The 27290-nt window shown below is 39.4% G+C and overlaps 1 protein-coding gene and 1 long non-coding RNA gene across 4 annotated transcripts; one reads left to right on the plus strand and one right to left on the minus strand.

The window, feature by feature from the left end:
• On the plus strand, positions 1–18981 carry LOC139034345 (uncharacterized). Its single transcript, XR_011486778.1, has 3 exons — positions 1–392; positions 2131–2297; positions 18657–18981. It is a non-coding gene; the product is annotated as an uncharacterized lncRNA (long non-coding RNA).
• MINAR2 (membrane integral NOTCH2 associated receptor 2) lies at positions 5822–27174 on the minus strand. 3 transcript variants are annotated; one of them, XM_070465072.1, is made up of 6 exons: positions 27019–27174; positions 26802–26875; positions 19855–20399; positions 19298–19474; positions 9589–9816; positions 5822–6061 (listed from the first exon to the last, which is right to left on the minus strand). In XM_070465072.1, the coding sequence occupies exons 3-6, from the start codon at positions 19864–19866 to the stop codon at positions 5882–5884; spliced, it is 597 nt and encodes a 198-aa protein (XP_070321173.1). In that variant the 5' UTR covers positions 19867–20399; positions 26802–26875; positions 27019–27174; the 3' UTR covers positions 5822–5881. The 3 variants fall into 3 exon arrangements, with proteins under 3 accessions (XP_070321173.1, XP_070321172.1, XP_020751900.1); XM_070465071.1 differs by having other exon boundaries at positions 26956–27174; XM_020896241.2 differs by lacking the exons at positions 26802–26875; positions 27019–27174 and adding an exon at positions 21923–22065.
• Between the last annotated feature and the right edge of the window lie 116 nt (positions 27175–27290).

A 27290-nucleotide genomic window follows, 5' to 3' on the forward strand; every position in this document is an offset into this window, starting at 1 on the left:
CCTCCGTTTGAGTAAAGACACCGCAGAGGACTTGGTTAATGAGTTCCGGCTGCGCAGCTTGAACCGCACGCGGTCTGAAGCCTTCGCAGTAAGGGACCCCAATTACTGTCACTTTCCTGCGCTGATGCACACTCAACAGGCTCGGCAGGCCCCCGGCTCTCCACTCCAGGGCTGAATCAGCAGTTAGGCACGCCTATCCTTTGGAAATTCTCCACTCCTGTGGATTTCTGTTTCAACACCGAAGAACCAGTGTCCTCAACTTGGCGCCAGCAGGAGTTTCACATCCTGGTGTTCACCTGCCATCTGGTGGCAGAGGAAATTTTCTCCTTTCTTCTGCTGTTTTCTCCACAGTTAACAACTCAAGAGTGTTTGGTCAGTGTAACATGTAAAAGGTGCGTGTTTTTGGTTTTTTTTTTCTAAAGTATAAAGATGGGGGAAAAGTATGAACAAATGCTGTTGCCAGACTGTGCCTTGGTGCCTTACCTGGCCAGCGCCTTACCTGAAGAGGGGGTGTTTGAGGGATTCATTTCAGGGCAGGAGGTCCTGTTCTCCTCAGAGTAGCTCTGATGTCAGCTTCTCGGGTACCAGGCTCCTGTCCCAACTCTAGAGGAGTTGGGGCATCCTGGGGCGGGCATTGAATTTAGGGATGAGCCAAGGCAAGGTTGGATATACCAGGTCCTGTACTCTGGAAAGTTGTGATAGGAAAAAGACATTCTATCAACATTATATACTGATAAAGAGTCATTAATCCATGAGAATTCTTAATAGTGGGATCCAGGGTCTACTTTTTATCTTACAAAGCAGTCTTGTGAATCTAAACTGAGAAAATGATGCACCCTATGGCACTCAGGTTTACTGGCCTTCTGGGCACAACTGTGTTTACACTTACTTAAATTGTGCATTTTCTAGATTCTCTTGAATCTAGAGACTCTTGAGACTGGAGCTGGAAAAGAACATGACCGTATGAATGGCTGTGGGTGGAGGAGAGTTCAACTTCTGTTTTTGTCAACATTTGGTGTATACCAAACTCCCATTACAGTCATGAGGAAAATAAAAACTAGAGTGGAAAGAGTAACCAAACGAGGTTTAGAAGATCTGAGCTCTCACTCCCTTTTTCTTTCTGACAAGTCTTTTGATGACCTTAAGTCTCCATTTCTTCTGTGGTAAAATGCAGGTTTTACACTTATCTTACAAGATTATCACTGAGATGAATAAGATTCTGGAAAGTAGAAGGGTTTTGAAATAATGAAATGTAGAATGTATGATTGTATCCATTGATTTATATCAGTTCCAATGAAGGCCAGGAGGAAAGTTTCAGGTGTGTGGGTAGCATGGGACACTGATGTCCATACCACTTGGAATCTTTCTGAATAACTAAAAAAAAGGCTCTAAAAGTTGTGTATCTATGTGTTGATGATGATACAATTTTTAAAAAATTTGCTATGTTTAGAGTTCATGAAAGACATTTGTGACTATTACATTAAAAAAATGGCAAAACAATGGCAGTAGGAACAGTAAAATCACTTTTAGCTATAAAGGATTGATTCTAAAAGCTTTGGCTTTTAAATCATATAGTTTGAGAAAGAGGCTTAGTTAACTGCTCTTTTGTTCATACTTGCTGATAAAGGTTTTGAATCTAGCCTAGCCATTGTTTTATTGTTCAGGTAATTATACAGTGTTTCAACAAACTCAAAGCTAATTCAAATGTGAGAGATTTCTAACACGTATTTCTTAATTGTGAAAAATGAACAGTCTTAATGAGCAGAAGGATTCTTACTCGCCTCTTTTGTCAGGAATTTGAAAACAGTGGTATAGAATAAGTAAAACTGAGAGTCATGAATTTCATTTCTTCTGGCTCAGAAAACCTAGTTAGGGAGCATTTTATATTAAAACAAAAGCATTTCCTTCTTTATATTTTTAATTTCAAAATCTTTTGAAGGACAGCCTTTTGTATTTGGTTTTGATATACTTATGGATGCATATAGGATGAATACACACACACACACAGAGTTCTCCTTTTATCCTATCTCTGTATTCTTAGCATCTTTTCAGTAGGTTTAAGGCATTTAAAAAGCAGAACACTGTGTGAGATACCTTAAGATTCTTTTTTTTTTTTTTTGGATACCTTAGATTTGAGGCAGTGAGGAAGCTGAAACACAGGGTGGACGATGAAATGGAGCCGTGAATGAGGACGGGACAGGAAAAGCACACGAGGAAGTCCTCATACTTTTCAAGGAGAGAGGCCCAGTTTGGTCCTGAATTTTTCCAGCAGCCTGCACAGAGGGAAATTTGATCAGGTACATGAGTCACCGTGTCCATAAAATGAGAGCAGAACAACTGCTCTGGCAGAAAGCTGTGTTCAGTCTCTGAAGTTGCTCACTTCGGTGGAATATTCTCACCTCAAGTTGGGCAAGAGCCTGGACTAAGTGATTATTTGGAAGAAACCAAAAAAGTTATCTTTCCTCTGAAAAAGCACAGTCTGTGTGCCTTTGTCAGTGTGTAAGTAGAAATCCAGAGGGGTTGAGATTTAATAGCCCTATCTAATGACAGTTTTAAAAATGATTTCTCATAGATGATAAAATTACTTTTTTCAATTACATGAGGGGAGAATGAAAAACTGGTAAGAAACAATAGATATAGGAAAAAGAGGGATTAAAAATAAAGACACACTCAATACAGAGAGCTAAAAAAGCAGACATTCAGACCATACTGTATCTGAAATAAGCAGCAAATTATTTAATGTTCCTGGCATATTAAGCAACTGGAGGAGGTTTAGGAAAGGGGTGATCTCTGAAAACACTTCTACCTTTAGCTTTAGTGTAATCATGTACAGTAAGTAGATCCAGGACTTCATGCTGAGGGTCGCAGCTCTGCCTTCAGATGTCAGGATGACTTAAGATCAGTCGTTATTTCTTTCTTTTTTTTTTTTCATTTATTTTTATTAGTTGGAGGCTAATTACTTTACAATATTGTAGTGGTTTTTGCCATACATTGACATGAATCAGCCATGTATTTACATGTATTCCCCATCCTGAACCCCCCTCTCACCTCCCTCCCCATCCCATCCCTCTGGGTCATCCCCCTGTACCAGCCTTGAGCACTTGAAACATATATATTATCAAGTGTGAAACAGATCGCCAGTCCAGGTTGGATGCATGAGACAAGTGCATGAGTCGTATTTCTTTTCTTGTAAGATGAGACGGTAGTTGCAAGACGGAAGACAGGAGCTGTCGGCCATCCCATCACACTGATTATAACTGCAGAGGCTAAGCCAGGCCTGTAAAATGCCCCTTTGGTAAAATGCTTTTTCATGGGCTAAAGGCAGGCACCAGAAATGTCACCACCAGGGGGCAGGAGTGCACTCTGGATAAACGGAGTGGACTTGCATCCTTCTCTGTCTTCCAACCACAAACTCTCCACTAGGTGACAGCAACACGGATATAATTGGAATAGTCATTAATGGGTTATATTTAAAAAATTAATTCTTCTTTTAAATCTGAGGGCAGCACTTTAAAAAGTATCTACAGTTGGAATTTTTTTCTCTAGAAATTACCATGTGCTTTTAGGCCTCCCATACACTAACCTAATACACAAAACCAAAACAAAACGCCCAAAACTTTTTTGGGGGGCAAGCGGCAGTGCACATTCTAAAGAACCTGGGAAAGACTATTTGAAACCATTATTATTTAAGAGTTTACAGCTCCCAGTCTTTCTTCTCCCAATTAAAAAATTCAAAATAAGTGATACTTACCCCTTTGAAGATAGTTATTGTTTACTGACCACTAATGTGCTAAGGGTCGTTATTTAGATGCTTTTAAAGCATTACTTCATTGAATCTGGATTGGAGCTTTTTAAGAAAGCCCAGGTTTGAACTTAAGCTTATTTAGGGACATCACCTCTGCATTTTCCATGATCTTATTATGCTTTTTCTGCGTGAGCCATTTTCAAAACCCATACTGAAGGAGAATGGAACAACCCTCACAGTTATGATTTTTAGTGCACACAGGGATGTATTGTCTCTACTTAAGACTTTCCCTCTCATGTAGAGACAAACATTAACCTGATGAGGGACAATATTTTGATTCTTCAGTTACATAGAAGGCTGAAAATGAAGACTGGTTTGGGAGCGATAGCTCCCCAAAAGTAAAAACTCATTCAAGCTGAAAGAGAAATGACTGGAGAGAATGGTAGACGAGAATAGGAGGGCCAGAGAAGAACGAGAAGATGACGTGGAGGGGCCAGGAGCTCAGGTGGGAAGCTTCACACTTCTATGCTTACCTCTGCTTCATGCCTTTAGAGAGCCTTACCTGTTTGTGGCCCTGGACAGCCCGATGTAACCTGCCACAGTACAAATGCTTTCCATGTGAAGCAGATATCTGAACATGTTTGAACCCCTTAGAGGCAAACACTGGACACTCAAGCTTTGAAAGCAGAGTAATAGTAAGTCTATAAGCCAGTGGGGGCGGGCTTGCCCTCAGGAAGGCCCCAGACCTTCACTGCTGCTTGATTCCGTTCTAAATGGACTGGAACCTATCACAAAGCAGAGAAGGAATAAGAAGTAAAGGAGAAACATGCTTAAGACAATTTTTACACACAATGATTTTACTGTAGTCACGCAGTACTTTAATGTTCAAGTACTTTGTTCAATGTTCAAGTATCTTTAAGAGAAATAACAAGAAAATTATATGGCAACCCCAAGGGTGAAATCTGACTAATGGGAGGAAGAAAAATCCCTTTTTTTTGTTTCTGCCCAAGATAGTCTGGGGATGGGGAGGAGTCTTGTAAGAGGAAAAAGGAACATGGATGGGGGACTTAGGGAAGGGAAGAGTGTCCTAGAAGGGAGGAAAGAGCCGTGACCTGCTTCTCCTTCTGTGCCCTGAGCCATTACCCAGGCACCTGCACACAATTAAGGTGACCTCAGGTGCTGTTAACCCAAATTAGTTGAAACAACCATAGTTAACTAGCCAACGACTTACCAGGGGCCAGGCGTTACTCTTAAGGCAAGCCCTATCGGGCAGGTGATAGTCTCCTTTCTTGGAGACGAGGACTTGCTAGAGGTGCAAGATTTAGCAAAAGGCACACTCAGGATGCAGGTTCTGTTCTTTCAGCAGCATCCTCTCTGGTTTTCTAGGGCAGCCTGCTAAATCCTGGAGCTACATCCCGACTGCTACCAGGGGTCACACTAGCCAATGTGGATCAATCAGTAAGCGCAGCTGGATCTAAATGCGATTAATTACATAACTGTGGCCTGTCCAAGTTTAGGTCTATTAAAATCGCAACATGAGACTAGGGCATTATAAAGGATTGCTGGGAAAATAAAAATGTTGGAATATTCCCCAGTACCCCCCCCCCTTTTTTTTAGCTTAAACAAGAATAAAGGAAGATAAGACAGCATGAATTCAACCCAACAGGACACACAACCAGAAGTTTTTATCCTATATACCTGGCAGGTGGCCACAAAATGATCTGCTCAACTTCGCCAGTGATGACAGGGGGGTGGTAACAGTGTTTTCAAAATACGGTGAATATAGTGTAAACGTTAAGACAAAGTTGCTGACGACTGTTGGTGCTGTTTCATTCTCTGTTAAAATGTTTAATTTTGGTTGTCTTAATACACACTTAATACTTTTCAGAGGTTATGATCCCCAGAATTCCTGCTGCCCAAAGGCCTAGGCTCAGGATGGGGATTCTTATAAAGGTTTCACAGAATAAAGTAGAGAAAGTCAGCATTATCTCAAACGAAGTTTGCATTCTCCAAGACAATTACGTTTAACTAAACCATCAATAATACATGTACACTCCATGAACATGTTTTTCTGCAACTGTTTATTTAGAAAGATTTTAAAGAAATTTGAAGTGACTGTGTCTGGGGGTAGTTTCTTTAGATGAAAAAAGTGCTAACAGTCACTATGGAAACCAAGATGCAGGCAACGAGGAACAGAATCAGACCTATCCGACGATATTTGGAATGCTTCTCTTGTTCTTCTTCCTTCTTCAGTAAGGTATCAAAACCGGGTGTGTACATTTCCCCCAACCAAAACCGTAGGTCGTTAGGATTTTCCTAAAAGAAAATTACATGGAGGATAGGATCAGTCAATGTTGCAGACTAATTGAGATTGCAGAATAAGAGAGTATAGGTATTTTACATCCATATTCACATGGCCTTGAGTGAGGTTTAAGTGTCAGAGCGCTAATAACAGAAGCTAGGCTTCTCTGAATAGCTGGAACATGCAGCTACAGCCTCCTGGCTGACCAGGAATCCTCAGCTTCAACCTGTTGGTCTTCATGGACAATTCAGTTTACTGAATAAATTGCTCACACTCTAGGGTCACAAACGCAAGAGTGTTTCTGCCATGTGTTTGCCAATTTAGTGTCTCTTACAATTTATAAACAGTGTGTGTCAATCAGGTTAGTGAGTTGAAATAAAATTAAAATTCCTTGCCTCAGATGACCTTGGGGGTTTGATTTTGTTGGCATAGTAGGAATGAAGATGTTTGCTGAATTTTTCAGTAAATCCAGAAGCTGAGTTCCATGGGAGGAGGAGTAAGACTAAGAATCCAAAGTCTTCTCCATGCTTCTCAAATTTCTGGTCTTCGGTATAGAGGGCTACAGCATGCTAGCATGCAGAAACTCTGGCACTTGTTGCCCTTCTGGATAAAGGACCGCATATATCCTTTCCCATCCTTATTTATCCCTGTTTCTGATTCTTTCACAGGCCTCGTCTCCCTTTCAACACTACGGAATTGGCCTCAACTCAAATTTATCTCCTATGACCCAAAATCATCTGCAAGCTCTACTGTCCATATATCTAAAACACACACACGCACACAATCCCCTGCTGTCTCCTGCTATGTGTGTGCATGTGTGTGTGTGTGTACTCAGTCATGTCCGACTCTTTACAACCCCATGGACTGTAGCCCAACAGGCTATTCTGTGCACGGAATTCTCCAGGCAGGAATATTAGAGTTGGTAGTCATTCTCTTCTCCAAGGGCTCTTCCCACCCCAGGGATCTGACCCAACTATGTTGTCTGTTGTCTCCTACATTGGCAGGTGGATCCTTTACCACGAGTACCACCTGGGAAGCCCTTATTTCAGTGCTAAAGATGCAGTGTCTATGCCTGGCATCTGGTAGACAAACAAATAATTTATGGTGAATGCTGAATCTCTATTTTCACAAATCCATTTCAGGATTTATTGTTTCTCATTTGGATTATTGCAATGGCTTGTAGCTGGGCTGCCCACCCTCTCTCAGCTTCTCTAGTCTCACTGACTTCAAGTTAGCTAGTTTCCACAGCCGGGTAATGAATTAGCTTATTACCCTTGTAATAACTAGCTGGTGGATTCTGGTGATTACAATATAACTCTTCCATTGCTATTAGTTTTAAAGTCCAGTCTTAGGAAAGCTATTAAAATAAAATCTGGATGATTTGTGCAGAAGGATAGATGATTTAAAAATCCTTGCCTGACTTCACTCTTATTTTCATTTTGTCGGTGTCTAATCAGAGGCCTGCACTTTGCCTGCCAGGGTAATGCCTCATTCTTCAGTAAGAACTTCCATGATGGAGACTATCCACTCCCACATTCTGCTTATAGCTTGCATTGGTAACTAAAATATGGGGTTCTTTTCTCTTTTTTTATTCATAAACTTAGTAATTCAGAAAAATGGGAGTGACCAAAAGCACATGGAGCTTTCATGGCCTGTAAAGTAGTTGAAAAGGTTTCAGAAATTAAGCTGGGCTTTCCATGTGCTAATTAGGAGATGAGGTAGGGATGGTGATGAAGTAAGTTGAATTGATAAGGTGTAAGAAGAGATACTAATACAAACCAAAGTTGTGACTTCATGAGGTCTGCACCCCAGTCTCCAACCTGAGGGGCCTCTGCTCTGAGATGAGTGTGCAGGCTGGGATGAGGGCCAGCCTGGTTTTAGTAAAGCAATATATGTGTCATATTCACACTCAGTCTTCCTAAACATGTCATGGTACTGCTGACAAAAAATTACCCCTCAGTGCCAATAATGTTCAGTTTCTTTAGCCTTACATTTGAACTTTATTTTGAGTCTGTTTGTTAGCCTGATTTTCATCATTATTCTATTACTTTAGCTGTAGCTCTAGCAAAAATGGACTACCTATTGCTCTGACAAACTCTCTTACTCTTATATTTGTGCCTTTATTCTTGTTACTTCTGATAGAATAGAGCCTCTCCTCTCATGCAAACAACCCATGTCATCTGCAATTTTACATATCCTTCAAGTCCAGCCTAAATTAACTTTTCCACAAAGGCTTCTTATAATTCAATGTGACTTTGTCCTCTTTTGAATCTGCACAGCACTTTCTACTATTCATACAGTCACTGTCTTCCTCTCTCTTGTCACTTCCTCTGTCTTGTCCTAGAGTTACTGCTTGTTGTTAATACTTCACTCAGATGAACTTTTGGAGGGCAAGAATATTCACCTTTATAGTACTCTTGTCATTCATGTAAACAACAAAGACCAGAGGCTCTAGCACCTAGTCAGGAAATGTTTGTGAACTACATTAATATCTTTCCTAGTTGTAGGTTATTTCCTAGAAGTCTTGATCTTTGGATTCCTGATAAAAAAACACAAGATTACTGTTGCTAGGGGGAAGCATCTGTTATGGAAACATCTCTGGAGAAGGGGCTACATTAAGGATGAGATACACTAAATTCACTGGGAGATAAAGAAACTTCAAAGATTCTGGACAATATTTAAAGGAGTGCACATTTGAGATTTTTTAAAGTATAAGACTTTAAGGGGATGTAATACTGTCCCCTTCAGAAGGAAGCCTGTAGGTGACTAGAGTATGAGGCTTAGGACCAACATACACTGCTACACTTGAAAAATGTCAGGGCTTTCTGGCCCTAGGACAGGCAAGGTTGGGTAGGAATCCAGTCCACTTGGAAAACAGAGGGTCACTTTCCCTGCTTTTCAGGGATTCCTAGACGTTCTGTTTGAAGGGTGACACCAGGGGAAAGAAAAGGAAAAACTTGAGTTGGGTTTAAGCTGGGTGAATGAGTTCATTGCATACTTTTCCTGTGTTGAAATGCCTTTGTTTTGTTTTGTTTTGTTACTGAGACACAGGAAAATGTCCAAAATGTAAATCTGCAATCTTAAATCACCGAGTAGGCTTGAAATAAAATGATCTTTGATGAGAACTGCCTTGTACAATGCCTAAGACACAGCAATTAATCAATATATTTGAAAAAATGTAGAAAAAGGAACTCAGCTATTCACAAACATAAATGATCTCAAATCTAGGGAAAAACACTTAATCTTGCAAATTGACTCTCACAACCTGATACCTTCCAGGTAAACCCTTCTTCTTGTCACATCATTTCTCTCTACACTGTAGTGATGCCGGTAATTGCTGAAATTATAAAACACAAAACACATAAATAAACACAAATACTGACTAGGAGAGAGAAGGTAAAGCCAGAGGCCAAAATGACCTCAAATCTGGAGACTTTTGTGCTCAGTGAAGAGTGCCTCTCACCTTAATACCCATTTCTTTTAAGATTATGTAACTGATCTCCCTCATCAATTAAAGGAGTTGGTTCTTTGCCTTGAGTACCTTCAGATGCCCAGAGAGGTTGGTATGCAGGGAACGCTTGTCATATTCCTCAACAGTCCATGAAGGATTCTTTTTTCTTTCTTCCATAGCTTCCTCAAAACTTACATCACCATATAGTGGGTTATTCTTCAGAACTGATGATAAGGATGGTGGGGGGCTGTCTACAGTGATGGTGCCCTTTGCACTGGATCCCCTCAGGCGTTGAACAGTAATATTCTTCTTTTCTCTCTGTCAGGAGGCACAGTAACAAAGTTTCTCTTACCAAGAGGTCACTGATGATAGGGAAGGAAAATGTGAGATAACTATACCAGAAAGTTTAATGATTCTGCCTGGACCCAACGGATTAGGACAATGAATGAAGGAAGAATTCTAGGATCTTAGTTTGACTTAGGATTCTATCACTGAGTTCTTTCTTTGCATGTGATTGTGTTCAGATTCAGTAATCATTCATTAAAATGCTATTTTACAGTGACAGAGAAAGAACAGCATTCCTTAATTCAAACAGTAGAATTCTAAAGTCATTTTCCCCAGTTCACTTGCACTGAGACTTAATGACATGTTACCTTGTTTCACTGTGCATTCTACCACTGAAAAAAATAATATTTAACACTGCTGTATTAATCCAGCAAAGTCAAGATTAAAAGGCATTTTACAGCTATGCTTTGGCTTTCATGGGAACTCCCTTGGGACTCCAATTTTGGAAAGCTTGAAGAACTAAACTAACTTAGCATTGCACTCTTACATGTGACTATAGTAGTAAGTAAGTAAGTAAGTAAGTGTTAGTCGCTCAGTCGTGCCCGACTCTTTGCGACCCCATGGACTGCAGCTCACCAGGCTCCTCTGTCTATGAGATTTACCAGGCAATGATAATGGAATGGGTTGCCGTTTCCTTCTCCAGGGGATCTTCCCAACCCAGGGATCGAACCCAGATCTCCTGCACTGCAGACAGATTCTTTACCGACTGAGCTACAAGGGAAGCCCATATGTCACTATAGACCAGCTGGCTATTGGATGGCTCTAATTCTGAGTTTCAGATCTTTAAAAACTTTTTAAAAATTAAACCATGATATACATGTAGAAAAGTACATATGTTATAAATGTAGAGTTCAATAAATTTTCACATATCAAATAAACCCAAGATAATACCAAAAAAGAAACCATACCAGCATATCCCACACTGCCTTCTAATTACTCTTGGTTCCCCTCCCCAAGGATAATCAGTATCTCCAGAATCCCCATCACAGGTCAGTCTGTACTCATTTATATAAATGGATTATACAAAAACAATGTGGTTTTTCTGTGTCTGGTATGACCTTCATATTTTTACTTTGCCTTTTTTTTCTTATGACCACAAAGCTATTATGAAGATAGAAAAATTTCAGATTAAAATTTATTTATTGACCAAATAAACTGGAGAAGAAACAGAAAGCATATAGAGTAATGCCTTATTTATCATAGGGCATCAAGGGAAAGGAATTCCACGTAAGTTAATTTTCAGAAAACTTAGGTTTGACTCTTAAAAACTAGTGACACATTTCATTATCTTACAGCAATTTTTCAATAAATGTGTTTCACATATCAGCCTTCCTAAACAGAGAAGTTTAAGTAGCAATTAATGTTTTTCTGAGTTATATTTATAATCATCAATGCACTGATTCCCTCATATCTATTGGGGAATATAGGTCACATTAAATACGTATTTATATAAGCAAAGTTGTAAACTAATATATGTAGCTTCCTTCTGAAATGGCTGGTAGGCCCAACAAAATCATCTAGATAAAGTCATTCATATTCTCTTTGGCCTTAGGTTTCCCTAATTTTCTTAATCCAGACTTTTTTTAGATAGGTAGAGATCAACTTGGAGGTCTTATCTGACTTTATTAGATTGCTGGTCTGTTCAAAATCAATTTATATTCTATAATACTGAAGTTTGCAATGAAATAATAAATCATCTTGACTTAGCATTCATCTTTAAGATGGATGAACTCGTGAAAAATGTTTCTGGAACTGAGAAAAAACAATTTGATATAAAATTTATATAGTTTCAGTTTAGCATAATTCTGACTCAAGTTTTTTTGCTTCAAGGTTAGATATCTATGATCATCTTTGAAGAGAAATAATCCTTCTGACATTGAAAAATTGGCTTTGTCTGTTTTCTTGCCTGCTGGACTATTCCTTGAGTTTCCTAAATAGGAAAGCTCTATAAATCAGAAAAATAGTTTTAGGGGTTAAGAAAAAAACATAATACCCTCCATTACAATGTATAAAAACCTTGAGAAAGGAATATACAAAAGATATAAAAAATAATCAGAGCTATTTTTAAAAGGGCATTCAAGGTCTTAATTCTAAACAGTATTCTTGACTGTTTGAGGTTTAGAATTTAGTGCCATTTATTTTTTCACTGTATGACAATTTCATGTCTGAAGGACATGTGAAGGAAAAATTAATATAATAATTTTATTAAGAATTTTATGGAAGAAACAGAATATACTAATTGTGGTTGAGGTTCTTCTATATTTTGATAAACTAAAAAAAATCTCTTCAGAAAGAAAACCAAAGCATGTCTTTGATTTTAATTTTTTACTTTACATTCTACATGGACTACGTTTATCAAAAGGAAGTACAATACTAATTTCATTATTTAACTATATGGGCTCTAAAATAACTTAAAAAAAATACTGTTTAAGGAAATAAGCTTCAAAGCTTACCTAGGCTTTTCTGTATTAACCATTACTTTGTCCACATATCCTTTATACACTTTAATCAATATTTATCCCACTTATGTATAAGTAAACTATCATTTAATAAAAAGAATGAAATAGAAGACTTTCAGACAAACAAACAGTTAGAGTATACAATTAATAGGCCAATAAAGCAGGATCTTCTAAAAAATATACTTCAGGAAGAAGAAACCTGATATTAGAATGAAAGGTTAAGATGCAAGAAGAAATGCTAGGAAAAACAAAGAAAAAGAACAAAAGGAAAAAAGCTGATGAATGTATACAGAAATCTAAGCAAGCACTGATTTTATGGTAAAATAGAAATAATAATCACTAATTTGTGAGTTTTAAGATAAGAGAAACCTAAAACTAAACAGTAAAATCTTTAACAGATATACTTGATTGAGAAAGTTCCTTTCTTCTTTTTGACCACACAGCATGTGGGATCCTCATCCCTTAACTAGGGGTTAAATCCATAGCTCCTGCAGTGGAAGTACAGACCCTTGGGCCACTTGAGAAGTCCTTAATTATGAAATTTTAAGAAACAATTTCTCTTAGAGGATAGAGATACTACTTAAAAATAGAGAAAGAATGTGTAGATTCTAAATCAGTAGAGCAGAAGAAAAAAGACAGAAAGTTAATCTAAAAGATAAGAAACCTCAAACAAAGAATACAGAGGATAAAATCTTAGGAAACAGAAAAAAAATTGAAACAGTCATGTTAAACATAAATAGATGAAACCCTCTAAATAACAGAGACATCATATGAGATTTTTAAAATACTTAAAATACAAGAACTCAGAAAAAATGAGAGTTGAAAGTTCATAAAAATATATAGTAGGCAAATATAAACAAAGAGCTGGTGGTGTGACTGGTTAAATACTCACTAATTTCGTTTTCCCTTTCTGAGCACAAGACGTGACTGCCTTCCTCAGGCTGTTTGAAGTTAAACTGGGCCCACTCTCTCTAGTAGTTGTCGTGGGCTCAGAAGTAACAGAGATCATTTCCAGGCTGAGCCCCTGAATTCTCCAGCAAGATTTTTGGCTCACCTGTCCTCACTTCCCATTTTCTACTGTGTCACTGTAAGCAAGGATTCTGAGGTGGCAGAGCTATGTAATATGGAAGAACTTCAAACCCTAGGATACTGCTTGGAAAAGAGCTGCCCAACCACCCCAAATCCCAACCTATCTGTCCTTTCTCAGACTTTCCATGCACAAGTATGTTTTTCTTCTTTTTAGTTACTGATATTTTGTCATCATAGTGTGGCCTAGCCTACATTCCCCTTAGTACAGAAAGTGATAGCTTGAAATTCTACAACTGTTGGCATTGGCTTAGCAGTTAAGAGGTAGAGAGGGATGGGAGGAGTATCAGAAGCTGGATGAATGGCTATTCATATCATACAGCGAGAAATGTTTGGTGTGTTATTTGTGGTCATTTGGAATCTAATCCCCTGTAGCTCTATGAGGGATAAGTAATACATGTACAAGGATCACAGCATTGCTATGTTATAAGAAAGAGATGAAATGATAGAAAGAACTGAATCATTTGCAAGAAAACAAAGAAACTATGGAAATTTGATGCCTTCTATTGTTAAAAATCTGACTGTGTTTATAGACTCCAAACACTAATTGAGCTCCCCCTCCCCCCAAAAAAAGAAAGAAAAGAAAAAAAAAAAAAAAGCCCATTTAAGTTTCCTGGTAGAATGAAGTGACTCAGGATAAAGGTCATGTTAGGGTGTGGTTTCATAACTATTACTCCAGACTGTCTCCAGGCATTTGTCATTGAATCAAAAGACAGAGAAATGGAGGCAGAAAAGCAAGCCATTAAAGCCTATTCGAGAGTGATGCCTTCAAGGAACTTGAGGTGTATTTACTGATGTATAGAAGTGACCACAACAAAATAGAAATGATTACATTAATAAGTAGCTCAAACTAAGTTTTATCAGAAATGTTTCACCAGAGAAACCACAAGCCTAGACCAAAAAGTTTTTAAAAGATTGTTAAAAATTACAGACTAAACCAACAAAACAACAGTAATCCTATGCCTCCAAACTGGATGTATTTATTATTAATGGACTAATAGGAGTGAATTTTGAAGCCTCTCTAGCCTTGAGGGGGGCCCGCTTTGATATGGCAAAAGACTTTGATATACAAGGGAATGCTTCCTAGTGCGCTGGACCAGGAACTCTAGAGAACAATGCCCCAGGAGATCTTCTAAAGAGGAGAGTCCTGGCCTAATCCATCTTCCCCACCATCAAGGAAGGAGGGCCACACAAACTATTCCCAGTAGGATCTCAGAATTACTATGAAGCAGTCTCTGCGTTCTTTCATTTTTCCCATTCAGGAAGGAAGAATTACTGCAGTGATTGCATTTCTAGTGCAGCAAAGATTATAGGACTGTATGGATGGGGCACTGGCTAAACGTAGTGACTGCCTCTGATGGGGGATGAATGTTGGTCAGAGTAAATCTAAGAATATAGTCACCATTAAATAATAAAGACAGGAGAGATCAATAAATATTAAAAGAAAAATAACCCAGATATACGATGGAATGAATCAATGATATTGAAAGCTATTTCTTTTTGAAAAGGTTCAGTCCAGTTCAGTCGCTCAGTCGTGTCTGACTCTTTGCGACCCCATGGACTGTAGCATACTATGTTCACAAATTGGGAAAACCAAGATCCTAAAGATGTCCATTTTCCCCAATGTGGTTTATACTTACAATGTAATTCCTATCATAATCATAATCCAAACAGGGTATTTTGTTTGTATTTTACATGTGAACCCACAGACAACTTTTCCTAGAAAGTAGCTCCCCACTGGTCATGATAATTCTGTTTTCCAGATTACTAAGTGTTACCTTTATGAAACACAGATTTGATCATGTGATTCTCTTGCTTAAAATTTTTCATCAACCCCTCCGAACTTTCAGGATAAAATCTGAAATCTCAGACAACTCCCATCGAGCCTTCCCAGTCTGACCCAGACCTCTCTTGAACCTCTTCTGCTTTCCCCTCCAAGTCACCAGGGCTCTGGAGTCCCACATGTGATCCTGTGAGACACTGTGCTTTAATGAGGTTTCAGTGCCAGAGGCATGTGGGTCTCATTGAGGAGCAGTGATGGGACAAAGGGGGTGATGCTTTTGGCAGCATTATCATCCGGGGGGAAGTGCTGACCCCACTGGAGATTTTGTAAACTACATAAATTTAGCAAAACTTGATAAAATCATGTCCTGACAACTGCAAGTAAAATCCTGAGCAACTCAATGATGCCCCTTAATCTACTTAATCTACAATAATTTATGTACCTCAAAAGTCCTACATTTGCCCAAATATAAGCTTATACAGGCTGCTCTTATTGAAATAGGCTATGGAGTACTTGAAATAGAGACAGTCCTGGAGAAGGCATGACATGTGTTCACAGATAGATTGTGAAATATAGTTATGATGCACACAAACAAACAAAGCTGAGGGAGAAAGAAGAGATATTATAATTTAAAGGGAAAAGAGAGCTATAAGACTGAAAAAAGAAAGTGAGGAAAGGTGATAAGGAAATACACCCAGGAAATGACCTTGTCTAGAAACCAAGGGAAGAGCAACCTCCTTACCCTTGATCTTCTCCTCTAGTTCAGAGGTATAGTACAGCAGTCCCCTGAGTTCTCAAACAGACGTCATAAAAGTCAGGAAAAGATAGAACAAATAGACTAGTCTGGAAAGATTCTGAAGTCTAACTGCTAATCAGAAGAAAAATCCCACTACAATATCTGAAAAAATATATTTTATCCTTTATACCCAAAGAAAAGGAATTTTTTTTTAACCTTCCTCTATAAAGGGATTGGAAGAAATATTTGGAATATAATTCCAAATGCCTTCATCAGATACATGCCCCCAATTATTTCAACAACCAGAAATATTAGATTTTGGCAAAAGTTTGTTCATCGCATTGAGAAGAAATTTATCAGGAAGCCTTCTTCATTTCTCTAGTGAAAGAATTAAAGAAAAAGTATAAATCTAGTTAGATCAAGAAGTACCTGCTTGTACTCTTTACCTTCAGACACAGGTGACCTGTGTATGCATGTTCACAAAGGGAATGAACAGTGTCCTGAGATGCTGGCGTGCCTGGGGACATCCTTGCTTACTTTCCTATATGCATGGTATTGCTTCTGCTCATGTAAAATGCCTTAGAAAATTGCCTCTGAAGGTGGAATGTGAATTTCAAAAATCATAAAACATAAATCATGAATAGAAATACACTACTTTTTTTTTTTTCTTCTTGCTGCTCTGCGCAGCATGTGAGATCTTAGTTCCCTAACTTGGCTCCTGCAGTGGAAGCAAAGTCTTAAGCACTGGACTGCCAGGGAAGTCCTTAGAAGGTTCTTGTTTCAACTGTTCGGTTACTACCAGTGTTGAAGGCAATGTTTGTAGGTTAAGTCCTTTGACATTTCTTGAGGTAGGCTTAATTCTAAATACTATGTACCTGGGGCGGGGGATGGACAGATTGTGAGCCAAAAAGGTAAGCTAACACAACTCTGAAATTTGTGTGGATTTCATGGCAGTATATAATCTAACTGCTTGATTTGGCCACAAGAGTTTGAAGAAGTACTGACTACACCCTCTAACACGCGCACACACACCCCCCTCCATCCACGGAATATATCAAAGAATGCAAGTGGTATTATCTGCTATTCCAAATTCTAATGACAGGCTAATTTAAACACATTCGGGGATACTATTAATAGCAAATGATGATGATGATACCCATTTCTTATTCTCTTAAAGGAAACTCTGTCAGTTGTTTTTACCTTATTTGCTGTCACTTTTAAGGAACTATGTAAAGTGAATACTACACTAATTTTGCAAGTGGAAATACTAAAGCATGGGCTGAATAAGCACCACAATCGATGCCTCTCAAACTGGTTTATTGTGGATTTGGGACAAGAAACCAAGTTTCAAATCTCCTTGTTCAATGTTCTTCAATTGACTTAATGTCTCCCCACAGAGTGAGACATTAAGCCAACAAAGTGAGGGTTTTAAATTAAGAACTACTTAACGCCTGCCTGCCACCTCCCGTACCCCTAACACCTCGGTCCACCTGGTATATTCAGTGCCCTTATTCCAGGCATCACCACAGCTACTTACAGCTTTCATACATTCCTTTCTTTCAGATTTGTCTTTTTTAACCAATGAATATTACCACTCTTGAATTTTTAAGATCAAACCAAGGAGAGAAGCATTATTTATTGACATATTGCAATCTACAGTATCAAATATAATTGTTTTTACTCATTTGAGCCACACTTACCCAACTAACTAAATTTGTAACTGATTTACTTCTTCCCTTCAAGCATTATTTAGTAGTGTATTGGTCTTTATTCAGTTATTAGATGTTTCTTCTTAGGGTAAAGTTATAACTAAATCAAATTTATTTATAGTTTATGATTACCAATGACACATTCAAAGACATATGAAACAGATTTTTACTTCCTTGGTTTGCCCTGTAAAACTATTTCTATACCTCAGGGCCTGTTGGGAAACAATGCCCTTTAAAATTCGCATTTCATTCAGGTTTAGGAACAATATTCAATGGAGCTTTAAACTGTGAAGTTCCACATGAAGGAAACAGGTCAACTCCAGTACTAAACAAAAGATGTTAGATTGGTGTGTTCCAACCTCAAAGGAATTTATTGGATATGTTTTCTTAGACTAAACTTCATAGCACAGGAGGGCCAAGGTATTCTAAGCTGACTTTTGAATTATTTTAGTTCATGATATAAACAGTAAGAAAGACAAAGGAGGAATTTCATCGCATTTAACTAAGCAAAACACACAAAAAGCAGCCACCAAAAAGGTGTGGAGGATGGGTTTTGAAAATTACAAAAGGGAAGGATGTAAAATTTTAAAAAAGTCAGTTGTCATAATAGGCTGCCTTACAATGGAAATGAATTAAAACCCTCATAGGTGGAGGAAACACTTATATAACCATCCAAGTGTACTTGATTCTAAATGATCTCACGATAAAGGTCCCGAGAAGCCCACAAACACACCACAAAGGAGTCACTTTACACCAGGACTCATGAGTAGCAACTGTTTCTTAAAAGAAAACAAATTTCTGTTCGGGGAATTTGAACCACTCCAAAGGATTTAATGATTTGCAGGGGTTTGTAGGTCAGTCACATCTGTTCTGAAATGAAACGCTTCTTCCTGTTTCTAAATTGACTAACCCTTAACCCCGTTAGCCCTCATGTCTTAAAACAAAGATTATTCCTATTTCATGAGCTGTGCAACACTCAGGGCCTTTATGTTTCTTTCAGCACATGGAACTCATCAGTTGTATCCTTCTCTTGTGGTTAGCAAAAAAGAAGGAAGATGCAGAAGAAGCGAGCAAGAAATGAAGTCTGGGTTTGAAGGTTGCTTAAGTCTTGTCTACATGGACACCAGCCGAAACAAAGAGCCTCTACAATAACAGCCAGCACCTTACTCAGGTACAGAGTTCCCTCTATTTTCTTTCTTTCTATTGTTTCACTGTTTGAGTTTCTTCCCCATGAGATGAAAGGGAGCCAGTCTAAATGAGGTGGAAGCAAGATTTAGTTGTCTTAGAGGCCACGTATGAGCCCACAGTGTAAGCTTCGGATGCTTTATGCCTAGACTACACCAGAAGACAGAGGTGGGGTTCCACCCAGAGCCTTATCTGCAAATGTAGTAATTGATCTGAAAACATCCGAAGGGAGGGCTAGGCAAAAATCTAAAAAGACGACAGTATGAGAAGCTGGGGCATGAAGGAAAACGAATGGTTGAGATAGTTCACGGAGTTGATCAAGTGACCAGGGAAAGTCTCCTTCCCTTGACGAAGAGAGAAAGCCCCTTTCCATGGCAAGAGTGAGCAGCTACCCTGTACTCTGTTGCCTGTAACCTTTTCGCACAAATGATGAAGTAGCAGGTGCCGAGAAGACAGCAAGCCCCCATCTACATACACGCGTGCTCCCAGACCTTACCTGTGAGTAGACGAGGTTTTGCCAGTGCTGTGCAGCAGGGTAATTCCCTCCCGGAAACCTCACCAGGCTGGCCTGGAGAAGGGCTGAGTTCCTCATTAAAGACTTCACATCGAGCTGCAGGAACTTGTCAGGATGGTTGTTATTTGGCAAAACAGAGAGATCCATGCCTCCCTGCATCTACAGTGGAAAACAGCGGTGAGCAAGGCTGCTGCTCTCAGAGTGGTCCATAATTAATGAGCCTGAGGGTGCCCGATGGTGTGAAACCATGGCTGTGGGCTGTGCTCAGAAACCACTCTCAAAATGGCATATCAACACAGGCGACAATGTAGCACCCTGACTTACCCTTCACACCTCACACACACACACACACTCTCTCTCTCTCTCTATACCCTCGGACACTTGAATGGAACAGCTGTGCCCATACTTATTCAATTGTAAAGGATGAATGAAGATGTCTCTTCATACAAAAATAACAGCTTAAGAGGAAGTACTGTTTGGATCAAGGCTACCGGAATTTCAAGGTTCCAGTCCATAATATGGAGCACCATGCTAGTCACCTGTAGAGACATTAACTGATACTTCTCTTTGAACACTGCCGAGCTGACCCAGCTGGCTTGGCCTTGTCTCTGCAGCCTCACATGTGATATGCAGGATCTTGTTTCTTCTCATGTTTTGACTCCCAGAGTCTCAGGGTTATGTGAAACCTAACCGTGTTTAGGTTGTCAGCCTCAGCTTGAGGGGGAAATAGCAAGAATTTGCTTGATCGTTTGCTACAGTAGTTTAGTGCCCCGAAGTATTGCCTTGGTCCATTCGCTCTCTGAGGTCTCTTTGACTCTGCTCTTAGCTGTTTAAACTATTGTGATGGGTCTCAGTGTTCACAACGTGGACTTGGAAAGAAAGGAGAGCATGGTGGCTGGGTCTGGATGATGCGCTGTCCTCAGTGAATCCATCTCCTGCTCAATGAGCCGAGGCGGCAGTGAGGTTATGGAGAGCATCTCAAGCCAGGAAGTTATGATGACTTTAAGGTAGATAAGCTCTCTCATTACAAGCCACTCTGTCTCTGGAAAACCATACTTCTCACCAGGAAAATACGGATTTTCATCTAGAGGAAGAGAAGGCAAAGGATAGACACATCAGCAATGTTTAAAAGACACAGCCTGTTATGTTTGTGCCTCAGATGCAAACCCATCTGATTCAGCAGGAAGGATTTTCTTACAAAGGTAATGGGGTTACATGTGGAATATATCAGCACCAGATTTCAGAAGAGTGCCCTATGGCTTACTAGACTCAACAGCCAGGATGTTCTTGAATCAAGCAGACGCTAGAGAGTACTTCCCTTATTTATGGCAATAAACATGAGGGTGTTGAAAAAAATCATGTGTCCTACTGATAGCTGTAAACTGGATTAACAACCAGTGTTTTCTGCAATAATTTTTGGACCCAAACTCTATCATTGTCTTACGATACTTAAAATATTTGAGTTTTTTTTTTTTTTTAATCAGTACACTTACCAGAGAAAGTAAGAAGGACTTCACATAACAGTTGATAACAAAAGAGTTAAATCATCAGTGTTTGAAGAATCAAGTGTGTTATGTATATGTACATGTCCTTGGTACTCTCTGGACTTTTCTGGCTGCTGCCAGAACACAGCTAATGAACAAATATTTCTCAGGCTGTTTGCTTTTCCTAAAAGGTTCTTTGGGGAATAACACACATCTTCAAGAAGAACCTTACTTCTCTTTGGCTCTCTATATTGGCAAGTGGAGACATAAAACCCAGATCCAAATATATTTGATTAGATCCTTTCCTTAGCCAAAGTATGAGGTAGGTGAAATGAGCCATCAGTTTTCCTTAGGCGTCCTTCCTTTTAGATTCCTCCACTGTGCTCTAGATGCTCAGAAGTTTGTATACTATCTCCTTCCTTTTATAAGTTCAGTTTCAGACTGCTTATCTTCTCCCACCATCCTTTGTCTACCATCACCCCTAAACCATCAGTTCTTACTTTTCACAACTATCCCTATGGGTAGCCTACATGACTGACCATCAGGAAATCATGCTTTCTCCTCCCTCTTCTGCCGCTGGCCAACTCCACTCTTACTCCACCCCTAAATCGTGCCTCTGTTGAGGCCAGTCCTTCTGCCCAGAATAATTTCTTCCCCACCCTGGATGTTGACCACTTCCTAATTATACTTCACAGGCCATGGCTGACACCCAGCCTTTCACAGAAACCTCACGTATTTTCTCTAGTAAGAGAAATAATTTTTTCTTCCTTTGAAATTTCAGAGTGATCTGTTTATCTTATTGTCTTTTGTTTGATAATATATTTCTCTCTGTTTATGAGCCACTCTACTGGATATATTATGAAAGAGCAGCCATGTTGGATGCTTCCATCCTTACGTGAGTCATGTCTGAAGAACCTCACAAAGCCCTTTGCTCAATAAATAATGGTGGCTGTTACCTCTTTCGGCGCCCTAAAAAGGGCTCTTCTCTGACAGGAAATTGATAATGCAATTAAATTTGATTAAAAAATGGCTTAGTGATCTGTTTTTCAATCAATCATGCCCAGTGAAGAAAGGATCCCATACTCCATATTCTCTTCTGGTAGTTTATAATGCACAGACTCACATGGAAGACTGAGAAGTTCCACTTCATTAATGCTGCTGCTGCTAAGTCACTTCAGTCGTGTCTGACTCTATGCGACCCCATAGACGGCAGCCCACCAGGTTCCGCCGCCCCTGGGATTCTCCAGGCAAGAACACTGGAGTGGGTTGCCATTTCCTTCTCCAATGCATGTAAGTGAAAAGTGAAAGCGAAGCCGCTCAGTCGTGTCTGACTCACAGCGACCCCATGGACTACAGCCCACCAGGCTCCTCTGTCCATGGGATTCTCCAGGCAAAAGTACTGGAGTGGGGTGCCATTGCTAGCATTTGCCAAATTTATTTGATCACATAACACCCATTTCATTGTTCTCCTTTCAACACTACAAAAAATTGACCTGAGAGTGATTGGATAAATACTGTCTTAGGGGTTCTATTTCTTCATTGTCACTAACACCTTCAATCTAGAGGAACAGAGTATAAATAAATATAAGTAGTTACACTGTAGGAATAATCTGGTAGAGATCTGGATATCTGGGCTTCTCGACTCTTACCATGCACCTAATCATTCGTTCTCTTTCTTTAAAACAAATGTTCATAAAAGCATCATTTCTCCTTGGATTTGGGCCTAGAAGTCTTTTGAAACATGAGAATGATAAAAATAGGATTAAATGTGGTTCACTAGGCAAAATTTTCTAAATATTAATTAAGCATATTCTTTTTTCTTCTCCTCACCCTCCCTTAGTCCCTTCCTTTCTTATGCCAAACCAACTAAAATATCCGAAAGTGTTTCCACTGAAAAAGTCTGGACAATATTCAGATGAACAGTTGGGGTTCGTAAAATTATCTTGCTTTGAAAATTAGTTGGATAGTTTTGATTAGAAAGAAAGTCTGTGGTTAGAGTATAAATCCTTCTGCACCTACCATATAACATTTTCAAAACTGATGAGTGAGGGAGGCAATCAGGTTACCTGAGTGCACAGAAGCTGACGTCAGAGTGTCTCTGTGACATGCAACTAGCCTGTGCTCTTGGGCCAGTTGCTGAGTCTCTCTGGGTCTCAGTTTCCTCAGCTACAATGTGAAGGTATTAATGGTTCCTTACAAGGGTGCTGTGAGGTTTAATACGTATAGCGGTTAAGAGAACGCTTAGCATATATTAAGTGCTTAAAAAAGGCTCACTGCTATTTTAAGCGAGCATAAGACTTTTCATTTCGGTCATCTCTGATATAAAGCAAAATGGGGGAAAATAAAAGAAATTTGAAGTCATTGTTCATGCGTGCTAAGTTGCTTCAGTCATGTCTGACTCTTTGCAACCCTTTGGATTGTAGCCTGCCAGGTTCTTTTGTCCATGGGATTTTCTAGGCAAGAGTACTGGAGTGAACTCCCACGCCCTCCTCCAGGGGATTTTCCCGTCAGGGATCAAACCTGTGTCTTTTATGTCTCTTGCACTGGCAAGTAGGTTCTTTACCGCTAGTTCCACCTGGGAAGACCCGAAGTTCTATTATCCACAGTTAAAAAGCAAATTTCATTGGGATTGACATGCACACACTGCTATACTTAAAATAAATAACCAACAAGGATCTACTATTACAAATATTTTTAAAAAATCATAAAAAAGGCCAACTTCATTTTAGAATCCCCTTCTTTCTGTGAGTCAGTGTTAGAAGTGGCTGAAAGAGAAATTGGCATGAGATTTGGAAGGCAAAATTGCATCCATTCATCTGAACTTCTTTTTACAATCAGATACAGTGACAGAGGCAGAGGCAGGTTCTAGACTGCCTTTGCTCTCCTGAGCTCCACATCCGTTTCTCATTGCTAACTCTAGGTCCTGATGACCATCAGGAAATAGATCCACTACCCAACGTCTGGCTGTGGTCCTACAAAGGAAGAAGCTACACAGAGGCAACAGCATCTCACAGACGTCTTTACAAATCACTCTTTCATAGTTACACTTACCTAGTTGTGCCTGGCTGCTCAGACTGGTTGGTGACTGCTCTGATCCTTCAACTCCTCTTACAGACCTTCACTTCCCCAGCTCTTCCTGCAGCTTTATGAGTTCAAATCTGTCATCCCCTAACACAGGTTTGCTGATTGAACCCTGGCAACTACCAGTACCAGAAGTGCTTCCAAGGAACAGAATTTTACAAATGAACCCTGGAGTTAGTTCTCTGATATGACTAGACTTAAAGGCATTAATGACAAGTAGTAAGTTGGGACCCTGGTCATTCAGAGCAGAATGGTTATATAAACTCTCACTGATAGCTACCTGGAGTGAAGCACCTAGAGAAAGCGAGGTCCTGGGTTACAAAATACCTGCTGCAATAAAAATTTTTCATAGAAACAAATAGAAAAAGGACTTTGGGGTTGGATTCATTGCTTCTAAATCAGGTGGAGAACTTAGAGAAAGAGATATTCCTGGGGTTTTACATTCACAGCTCAAGGTCGAAGTTGGGAACCAGAAAGCTTTTATGACTGTCTTGAAATAAAACCTTTTTAACTGTACTGCTGATGTCTACCACCTGTGCTATCTTCTAAATCTATATTCAGATTCAAGTCCTGGAAGATCCAGAACCAGATAAAAAGTATGACTCTAAGGTGTTAATATACAGGCCAGAGGAATTGCAGGATTTCACCAATTCACATTAACTGAAACCCAAGATATATGTATAGGAATGTTTTTAATGATATAAATTAGAGTAAAAGGAATACAATATTATATTAATTGCTTTTACTATGGGTTCACTAAGCTGAGATTCTGGATTCAAATTGTTAGTTCATAAGTCTGGGAGTAACTCTAACAATAAGACTGAAAACTGGACCCAATGGTGGTCTACACTGAATGAAGCTGAGATACTAAAACTTCCTTGTAATAAAGAGGAAAGTACACACAAGTTTAGAGCGATTAATAAAAAACAAAAAACTACATAGATGTGCTCATCTATGTGTTAAATTTGTCCCCTAAGAGGGTCCAAAGGGTGTTTCCTTCACCAGGACTTGAAAAATACATTGGTGAAGGTAGTACTGGAATTCTTAAAGAAATTCATAGTAGCTGTTCTCTGTAAACCAGAAAGGACATAATGTTGCCACAGAACAGAGCTTCTTGAATTTACTGAGGATGATGGAATTCTACAAGGGCATTTAAATTCCAGGGGCCAGATGCGTATGGTTTAAGGGGTAAGCAGAGTCAGAAGGGTAAAGCTAAAGGTGTGACCTACAAAGATTTTTGGCATTGGTTAATTGATTACAGAGGCCAGAGTACTGAAAGAGATGAGCACACTACTAAGGTCTTACTTGGTTTGTATAAGCATTTAATCTCTAGACGTGATGAAAATAAGTATGACCTGAATCACCACACCAGGGAATTCCTTTTCCTTGATCCATTCCATGTGACAGCAGGTTCACAGACCCAGAACTTTCTGAATAAATGGAAGGCTATATCTTTTAGAGGAAGGATTCTGCTGGAAATTCTCCAAAATTCATACTGTAAATCTAACTTCTAGTCTTCCCTGATGGGATGAGTGTGCTGGGAAGAGGGAAATAATCAGACTTTTTGATGACTACTAGATTACTGATTCTGAATCGATACTAATTGCTGGTGACCTGAAGTGCCATAGTCAGACCAAGAGTCTATGGAAGTCAAACACTTTAATTAAGCTTTGGCTTAAATCTGTTTCGTACTGAATCAGAGTCCCTAAACCTATCCGACAGTTATTTTCCTAATTCTGAAAGGTAGATTTGGAGGAGAAATAGTCAGAAACTGGCAGAATTCCTGCTTCACTGGTTAACTCCATGATCTGCAGAATGAGGGCTTTTTGGTAGTAATGGCACTGTCCGTCCCTAGAACTGACCCTTACATACCAAAATTAGAAACAAAATCAATCCGGTGTTCATGAAGAGATGAGAATTACTTCTACCAAAGAAGATCTGAAGGATGCAGGAATGATAAATTCATCAATTCATTCTTTCACTCTTTCTGCCTCTTGTCCTTACAGAAGATTGATGGATTTTGGAGAGTTACACCAGATTATCACAAATTTAAACAGATGGGTGAGGCAAAAAATTACACAGGAAGAGCAGACATTCTCAATTCTACCCCTTGATTCTTGAATTCATAAATCTAGATAGAAATATCACCATGTATAGGTTGATGAATCAGACCACACATAACACCTTAGAGGAATCAGATCATATATAACATCTCAGAGGCCCCTGAAAATGTTTTCCACTCAGCTGGTGCTAGAACAAAATAAAAAAAATTAAAAAAAAAAAAGGGAAGGCCATTGCATCATCCTGTTAGGCCATCTGCTTCAAGGTGATGGTGAACATGGCAGTACCAGAGTTATATGGGCATGAGTCCACTGCCACAGTTTCTACTGTAATATGAATTCTCTGAACAGAAACCATACCATATGGAATACCCGAACCATGAACAAGGCATTTGATAAGTTCATGGATGGTGTTTTGGCACCAACTTTGCAGGTTGGGGAGGCAAATCCACACTGAGGGGAAGTGCCTATTCCTGTGAGAACAAATCACTGCTTGTTTGGTGATTAAAGTGAACTAATGTAATCTTACTACAATCAAGGCAGTGGGCTAGTCCTGCTATAGAATGGTGACATGTTGGGAAATAATATTTTCTCTGCTATTGTTAGGCTGAGTCCTTGCAATGGCTGTAGCTGGAGGGGGTCTTGGTGAGTGAAAAGTCATGTTACTGAACCCATGCATAATCTCTAGTCCTGCCACTACTGTCTCTGTCCCTGGGCTCATGGGCAAGGACAAAGGTGGCTAATGAAAGAGACTGGCCAGCATACACAGAACTTGTCAATTTGTCCAAATGATGATTAAGGCCTCCCTCCTGATAGTTCTCTTTGGTGAGCAGCCAAATGGAATGTAAGTTATTCACATACCTTTTTTCAAAATTTCTTCATCACCAATTTTCAAACCATGCTCCTTCCAAGTCCTTGTCAATCCTGCAAAACATCTGGATTGCAGTAAGATTACATTAGATCACTTTAATCACCAAACAGGCAGTGGACTATTTTCACAGAAATAGCCACTTACCCTAAATATGGTTGTGTATCGCCAGCCTGCAAAGCTTCTGCAAAATACCGTCCATGAACTTACCGAAAGCCTCATTCACTATTAGGGTGTTCCATATGATATATTGTTTCTTTTCAGGGAATTCATATTACAGTAAAAAGTGTGGCAGTGGACTGATGTTCTCTGAAATCTCCAGTATTACCATGTTCCCCATCACCCTGAACAAATGGCCTGATAGAATGATGCAACAATGCCTTTTCTTCCTCAAGTATTCAATTCTGACATCAGCTGGGTGAAGACATTTTGGAGGTTCTCTAAGATGTTGTGGAGGGTCTAAGTCATCTGTCAGTAAATGG

The sequence above is a fragment of the Odocoileus virginianus genome, chromosome 3 (genome assembly GCF_023699985.2).
Source record: "Odocoileus virginianus isolate 20LAN1187 ecotype Illinois chromosome 3, Ovbor_1.2, whole genome shotgun sequence".
NCBI classification, from domain to species: domain Eukaryota; kingdom Metazoa; phylum Chordata; class Mammalia; order Artiodactyla; family Cervidae; genus Odocoileus; species Odocoileus virginianus.

Excerpts from the sequence above, each read along its gene's own strand:
- MINAR2 (XM_070465072.1), bottom strand. Across the intron at positions 9,817-19,297 it reads AAAACCTCGTCTACTCACAG|AGAGAAAAGAAGAATATTAC; the intron begins GTAAGGTCTGGG and ends GCCTCCTGACAG. Across the intron at positions 6,062-9,588 it reads ACCTCTCTGGGCATCTGAAG|GAAAATCCTAACGACCTACG; the intron begins GTACTCAAGGCA and ends ATTTTCTTTTAG.